Here is an 8,509-nt window from a genome sequence, read left to right as displayed (position 1 = left end):
CATCTAAATATGAAAAATAACAAAGCAGCCAAAAGATAAGGTGGGGGAAATGTAGGCAAAGGTTTCATCTACAACAGAAAAAGCACTTGTTGGCAGATTTTTAGTAAAATTACAGCTTCTGTGGAGCAAAACAGCTCGTATAAATGAATAGAAAAGTCACAGAAAGAAGATATATATACAAATGACATATAATCTTCAAAGGGACAGGGCCTTACAAATTAATAACAAGAAGAAAAACAACTCAATTTTTAAAAATGGGTAAGAGATTTCAATAGGCCACAAACCAGTAAACCAGCAAACCACAAACCAGTAAAACCAAAAGACCAATAAATACGTAAGAAGTTGCTTAACCCCATGAATCACAGGAAAATGCAAACTATAAATACAGGAAGATACTTCCACCAAAATGGTTAAAATGTAAGAGTGACAGTATTAAGTATTGTTAAAGATAGGAAGAAAGAGGAACGCTCATACATTGCTGAGGTAGCCAACTTTCATATCCACTTTGGAAAACTATCTGGCATTATCTGATAAAACCAATACTACTCCACTCTACCCCACATTATTTACCCAGCAGATGTGCATGCAAATGTGTGGTACACCGAAGAGTACTGTACAAGCAGCATTATTGTGTATAAAGCAGCATTATTTGTCAGAGCCTAAACCTAGAAAATCCCAATGCCCATCATCAGTAAAATTGATTAATAAATTATAGTATCCACCCACAAGGGAATAAAGATGGAATAAAAATAAACAAACTATTGCCACATGCAACATGGATGAATCTCACAAATATGATGCAGAACAAAAGACTCTACAGACAAGAGAATATATGCGTTACAATTCCATTTTCATAAAACTCATGAAAGACAAAGCTAACCTGGTATTAAAAGTCAGGGTTATGAATCTGAAGAGGAGCAAGATTCGTGACTGGAAATGAACACAAGATGGGGCTTCTGGGGTACCCGGAACATTACACTTCTTCACTTGGGTGATGGTAACATGAGTGTCTTCATTGTTTCACTGAGCTTGTACACTCTGTATTTGTGTCATACTTGAATTTGAAATGTCAATACACACACATACCTGTGTGTGTGCAATTTAACTCTAAGAGTGTAGACTAGTCTCTTGTAGGAGTTTTCGTGACATGCTACTATAAATAATTTTTATCTATTAATCATGATAAAAAAGGTAATGTTTGTTCATTTGTTTATGAAATGAACAATATATATGTAATATATAATACTGTACATGTAATTGGAAAATGTTTATTCAAGTTCCAATTACATATAGTTTATATTACATGTAACTTTGCAGAGTTATTTTGAAAGTCTGTATTTTAAACTTCTCATTGCCACGGCAAAGATGCACAACTTTATCATGTCACCATTTGTGCATGTTTTTACTGAAAATAGTAGCATGTTATATGACAATGGATTATAAATTCAGCAAAGTCAATGTCTGAAAGTCACTCAGGATCCCTATATAGGCTCTGAAATGTAGTAAGTAGTTTTGATACAATGTGTAACTAGCCAAAAATAACAAAACAATACAATTATGAAACGCAGTCACAAATTCATAACTAACCATTTTCAAGAATTCTTAACTCTACCTTTGTATTTACTGTGTATTGTTTCACTATGTTTAGGGGTGGAGTTGTAAAAAGAGTATAAACAAGTAGTTATGTATACCTCATGTTTTCGGCCGAATCTTCTGGCATTGGAGCGACAGTTTGTACAGCTGGAAGGTTTTTGCTGGTAGCACCATTTACAAAACTAGAAGAGGAGGAAGAGGAGGAGGACCCTGAATCCACGGCACCTGTTCCCAAAATAATAATTTTTAGCCTTAAACATAAATTTATTTAACAAAACCATTTTCATTGTATCATTACTATCTGATTTTGAAGATTTACTCATCTGAATGTCAAAACAGAATTCAATAAATAAAAAGTCATTTGGCCATTAGTACACTAATAACTTTTGATGAGTATAAACAATAGCTGTTGCATTAAAACCCAGTTTATTTACTTATACTAATCTAACAGAACTACATATTACAAACGGGGTATAAATAAAAGACACCAACAAATGAAAATAATTTTAGATAAAATGAGGCTGATAAAACAATTCAAATTCAGATGCGAAAAATTTATGTTTTTATTTCTATATTATAAATTTTTAGTGTTTACTAAGATACAGTTTACAATATATTGAGCATAAATTTGTGGCACTGCAGCATCAAATGCTTACTTTGATACAATGATTGCTTTCAGAAGGGCTATAATGAATATAATTGTACCTGATTTTAAAATAATGAGTTCTCCTCAACGATATGAAGATGCCACTTTGGAACAGACTTTTCTATAATACACCATGTAAGTACATTAAAGAGCTGTGGAGTTGAGGGACATCTAGTGTTCCTGAATATTATCTTATCTCACACTAATCCCATAAAGCTGAATTGCTTACTAGGATTTCTGCTACAACCTTTGTATAGCATCTATTTGCCAAAATCTAAACTGTACAGTGGGCCCAGTTCAGGTGCTGGCATACAAAATGTGGATGTGTGTGCGTTGTCTGTCTATATATATTTCCGAGGAGAATGTTTAATTACTTACATTTTATTTTCCATTGTAATATTATACACTTCATGCTATCACTAAACTTTTTCTACCATCATTTCCAACATCTATTAATTCACAAAATAGACATTATAATAAAATATCATAACTTGTTTCACACAAAAAAGTAAGTAATTTAATTTTCCTTTAACCTATCTCTTGAAAATAAGGACCTATTCAATAGACACCAAATGTAGATTTCTTTCTACTACACTGGCATATTTAAAAAATTTCAACCCTTTTTTTGATGTATATTTTGGTAAAAGAAAAATACGTTTCTTCATATTTCTAGAAAGCAGAATTAGTATAAAGAATAAGATTATAAAATGTATAGAAAAACTTTATATATATATTTACTTATAGATAAATCAAAGATGTTAAGTTCTTTAATACAATGCCACTAATAATGTTTATTTGCTAATATAAATATGCTATAGAGTACATTCTACTTACTACAACCCCATAAATGTGTGTTGTTCATGATATGTCAGACTCAGGTGGTATGATAAACAAGATAAATACAGAAAGCACATAGAAGAGCTATGAAATTAATAAAATGGGAAGAATCTAAGTAATGATAATAGATGGAAAAGTTCAAAGCTATACAGTTTGGAGAAGAGAAGGCTACTATAGTCAGGGAAGAAAAGTCAGGGATCATCTTGCGTTGTATAAATACCTAAAATGGAATCACAAAGATTTGGGTAAGGATTTATTTAGCTAATAATCAACAGGAACATTTATGGAAATTTACAAAAAAAAAAAAGGTTATTTTAGGCAGGCTTTTAAAATTTGTAGTGATTTGGAATTTTCTGTTCCTAGAATCATTAGGAAAATGTTGGACAATGAATTGCATACAACTGTATTCTAAGAATATAAATTAACTCAATGTCAAATAATGTTTCTTATTCACATGCATTTTTTCCCCATCAAGTTGAGGCTCTTGCATATCGTCAAGGTTCTTCGGGGAGCTCTGCCTTTCCTTAGAGAATTTAGCAAAAAAAAAAACATTAGGATTCAACCAGTAAACGTCACTAAATTTATTTTCTGTTACCAACATATTTAGTGATCTTCTTGATACATTTACTAATTTTTACATATCAAACTTCAGTATTCAAATCATCTTTTGGTTTTGCTCCCCAAATACCTTTGACCAATCTGATTTAACTTTGAAAGTAAATAGCACTGTGTTTTGAGAAGACTCAAAACAAAAACCAACAGTGCCCTCTAAAATGACCGCTACAAAATATGTCTTAGAAGTACAAATTCTGAAAGGTAGTAACAAAAAGTAGAACCTTCTTAAAGACCAGGATTATCTTAAATGATCAGGGTATTTTAATTTTTTAAGATCAAATAAGCAGAAAAATGAAGATCTAGAAAACAGAAAGAAAAAGATGAGGTATCACAAAAGTATATAAGGACAATACCTGTTGTATTAATCATACTTTTTGGTGTAGCTCCTGTAGCAGCAAATATATTGGAGGTACTGCCTGTCGTCAGCCCACTTCCAGCAGCAGTGGCTCCCACAGTGGTTACAGCCAAACTACCGGGAGGTGGTTTCTTAACAGGCACCACGACACTCCTGCAAAGAAAGAAGTGATGGAAAATAACAAACACAACGCTTAGGATGAAATCCAAACTTGCTGTGGCAGATTATATATATAGTCACCATTCAATTGTCTTTTCTTTCTTCTTCTTTAACTTCTGAGCCCAATTTCAATGGTGAAAAGGTTATGAACATTAGGATATACTGTGAAGTGTGTTGACTTTAATTCATTTGGCAAATATTTATGTAGAACCTGGAGTTTGCAAACCTTTCTTAAGATGGCATTGGCTATAATCATGAATCTGGAAAAACTAGAAAAATGTGTGCTCAAGTTAGAATATCTTGCATACGCAGGGTTTTTTTTGGAAAATATGCATAAAATATCCTTCTTATCTGTACTATATTCTCCATGTGTAAAGTTGTCATAAAAACATAAAAAACATTCTGGAAGCCAAATTCTGAAGCTTCTTCATAGTAAACCTAAAAATGAACCAAGGAATACTGAGTAACATCTAACGGCATAGTAAAATTATACTTTATTTTTCTGAAAAAAACTTAGTTGTTTTTCACAGTTGTTATAATGAAAAGGAACTAAGACGATACATAAGACACTCAGTTAAAGATCTTTTAGGCCTTGACATTTTGAACACAGGAGTTTCCCATGTTTATTTAGCATATTTAGATGAATTTCACAAAAAAATTTCTGAACTTGACATTGTGTTAACCTTAAATAATAAATAACAGTCATTTAAAAAGATAAACTATCTAGCAAAATAAACATCTTTATTTCCAAGTAGTGAAACTTCATTCTTCTCAAAGTTTATAGCACTGAGGTTTCATAGAAAAAATACTTACCAGGGTTACTCAACCATCATTGAACTTTTCATCTAGAAAGTGGATGTATAAGATGTTGTCAGCTCAAATGTAATGCTTTGATAGCTAGTGATTGACAGTACAAAATTCTTCAATCTAAACCAGCTCTTTTTAATGTACCTATATACATTTATTTTTTTGAATTTTCCCATTAAAAATCTCTACTTAAAAGAAATTATATCAATGGCTCATTCTCTAGTAAGTCTATGGCTTAAATTTCCTTAATAACTTTTTTTTCATAGAAACACTTATGTTGATGTCTTTAAGGATTTCTTCAATGTCAAAAATCTAAATTTGTAAGAATTATTACTATCAATTTTAGGAGTACTTAAAACATTTTTGTGACGAAAAGTATTATAATCTTAAATAATATTACTGTGTCAAAAATTTCTTCATTATCTCTTTCTGGATTTTTTCTTCTTTTCTTTTTATGGGTGGAGTCTAATTCATTAGACTCAACCTTGAACTCTCAATTATATCGTATTTAATTACCAAAGGCACACTTTATGTTTTCAACTCCTTCACTGGCCATTCCTCATCTAATGCCTTTATTTGTAACACTGAGAAGCAGTTTAACATTATGGAAAGAATACAGGATGTGGAGCGAGAAGACTAAGTCTTGAGATCTAAATCACTCTCAAGTTGTGTGATTTTAAATTTCAGTTTCTTATTGCAAAAATGGCAAGATGAATGCCATTTACCTATAACTGGGGAAATTAAATTAGAATATATTTAAAAGGGTTTTTCAAGTATGAGATGTCTTATAGATGTTAGTAATTATTACCATTGGGTAAAGTGAAATAATTCTCTGCCTACATCATATAAGGTATCAAATTATACTCATCTATGAATAGAAAAAAAAAAACAAACCAGTATTTTGGGTTTATCATCAAAACTCTTCTCTAAACTCCTAAACTAATGTTGAGATGCACTATTTCACTGGCTATCCAAATCAATTCTTGATTTGAAAAAAGTCATTAGTGACTATAATACATTTTTTCTACAACTCATTAAAATCCCTGGGGATAAAATAAGAAACACAGGCTGGTTTATAGTGTTGTGAGACAGATCTGTAGATCATAGGAAAGCTATTACCAAAAATTCTCACTTAATAGGTCATTACCAACTTTGGGCAAAAACTCTACAACAGACTACTATAGGCATCTTGTCAAGTGCTGAGACTATTCAAAATATATTGAGAAAAACTAGTTATATGAATAAAGGAAAAAAATTTAATCTCAACAACCTGTAGTGATGGCTTGTAAAAAAATGCAAACAACATTAATGCCAAACTACAAAAAAACTGAAAACTATAAAAGCCTCCATTCATTCACAGTGAGGTCTGCTAGTGCAACATATAAATACAGTAGCACAGTGAGTGACTAAAAACCCATTTTTTAATGACCTACAGACCTGAGTTAGAATTCTACCTCCAACAATTACTAGCCGTGTGGTATTAGGCAAGTAAATCTCTCTATGCTCCATTCTCCTCACCTTTAAAATGAGACTCATGATTGTTTGTACTTCATAATATTGTTAAAAAAGATAAAAGAATATAATACATATAAAATATTTAGCACTTTGCCTGAAATATCATAAGTGATCGATACATTTTAGCTATCGTTAGTATTGCTATGGCTCCCCAAAGTGCTGATGCAGTCTGGGTCTGCATCAGCAACAGTAGGCAATATGAAAGAAGCATATGCTTTGTGATTGTCAGACCTCACAAACAAAACCCTAGGTGCTGTTTTAGGTATCATATTTCAAGAATAATGATAAACAGCATCATGTCCATAAGAGAATAGTTAGGATGACAGCAGATCTAGAAAATAAGTCATGTGAGGGAAGGCTGAGAAACTAGAAAATAATAGTGAAAAGGTATAAAAAAATTACACCAATTTTTAAAAATCTGAAGGAATGTTTTATACACACACACACACATACATATTTCATATATATCCTATGTGTATATGCAAAGGATAAAAGAGGAAACACCTATATATCTCCATATCAATTTAAGGCCAACAGGAGGAAGAATCTCTAGGAAATTTTATGAGCTTCCATTTCCAACTACTGATGTGTTCATGACTAGGATGATGATGTCACCAGGGCTGTGTTGAGAGAGGTGGGACGCTGGATTTGACTAATTCCTCTTTCTCAGCCTACAACTTTAAGCAGTCCACTATTTCTCCATTGATTATAATGGCCGGATTGTTTACTAGAATCAGAGTACTGTACATTCTTATCCTTAATATAATTTCTTCATCGACACCACCCATTCCTTAATACCTCAAACCATTCTCTGTCCTAACAATCTATTTTGACAAATAATTTGAAACTGTACACTTATCAATGTGTTCATAACACATTCATTTTTTGGAATATTATATATTTGCAATTACTTATATGTGAAAATTGACATTTTCAGCTCTTACAAAATTTTCTATCACATTATTACTCAACATGTTAACCGGTTCTACCTACATTAAAAGGCTTCCCTAGTAGTCTATGTAACCACTGGGGTTACCCATTTTGAATCTAACGGGTACCTGAATACATACCCTAAATAGACACAAAATTTGAAGTGCATACCCTTTTTATAGGGTGAACATATAATTCTTACCTGTATTTCAAAAATATAGCCACCAAGAGTCAAGAGCTATTAATCTAAACTATTAACATATTCCACTTTCCTTCTAGATCTGCTATTCACACAGATGCATACTTACAATCCTCTGTACTACACACACTTTACCAACTGCATTTTTCTATCTTAAGAAAATTCTTTCCATGTTTTTCCACACAATTTCACATTTCTGTTCCATACCTTAAGACTTCAAAGTATAAAGTAGATGATTTTTTTGTACTACATAAAACTCACACATATTCCAAGATTGTAAAGGTTATCATCAAAATAGCACAAGCCAAGAAATTATTCAATCTAACTCACTTCAACAAAATATTCCATTGAGGGGTTAACTATGTTTTGTAATACATTGAGTGATATATAACACATATAAGTGTACATTTTTCTGTCTTTGAATTCATCCTATCCCAAATGCAAAGATTTGGGGGTGTGACCTATGATTCATTCATTCTTTCATTAAACAAATATTTATTGTATTGAGCACTATGATGCATGAGAGGTGGTTCTAAATTCTTAGATATAGTGATATATAGAAGAGACAAAATCTCTGCCTTCATGGAACTTACATTCCAACAGGGAGAGAGAGAAGATACAATAACATGAATGAGTAAATATAGTATATGGGAGTAAATATAGTATATGGGAAATATAGTATACAGTATATGCTGTGAAAACAATAAAACATAGACAGAAATAAGGAGAATTACTAGAAGGGTGGCTAAGAAAGGACTCACTAAATAAAGTAGCATTTCAGGAAACACTGAAGGGGGAAGGAGCAAACTATGAAGACATTCAGGGAAGAGAATAAAAGTGTCACAGGCAAAGA

General features: G+C 31.9%; 1 protein-coding gene across 5 annotated transcripts in view; it reads right to left on the bottom strand.

Moving 5' to 3' along the window:
- The window catches only part of NBEA (neurobeachin), a 673,234-nt gene that overhangs the window by 406,597 nt on the left and 258,128 nt on the right, over positions 1-8,509 (bottom strand). For 4 of the 5 annotated variants that reach the window (XM_049646794.1, XM_049646795.1, XM_049646798.1 and 1 more), the window contains 2 exons: positions 4,045-4,199; positions 1,692-1,818 (listed from right to left, as the gene is read on the bottom strand). In XM_049646794.1, coding sequence (XP_049502751.1) covers positions 1,692-1,818; positions 4,045-4,199 — 282 coding nt within the window. The remainder of the gene's footprint in view (positions 1-1,691; positions 1,819-4,044; positions 4,200-8,509) is intronic. The other variant, XM_049646797.1, reaches the window with a different exon arrangement.

Source organism: Panthera uncia (assembly GCF_023721935.1).
Source record: "Panthera uncia isolate 11264 chromosome A1 unlocalized genomic scaffold, Puncia_PCG_1.0 HiC_scaffold_16, whole genome shotgun sequence".
Classification (NCBI taxonomy): domain Eukaryota; kingdom Metazoa; phylum Chordata; class Mammalia; order Carnivora; family Felidae; genus Panthera; species Panthera uncia.
The sequence above is the reverse complement of the archived record's forward strand: the minus strand, read 5'-3'. Positions and strand labels throughout refer to the sequence as shown.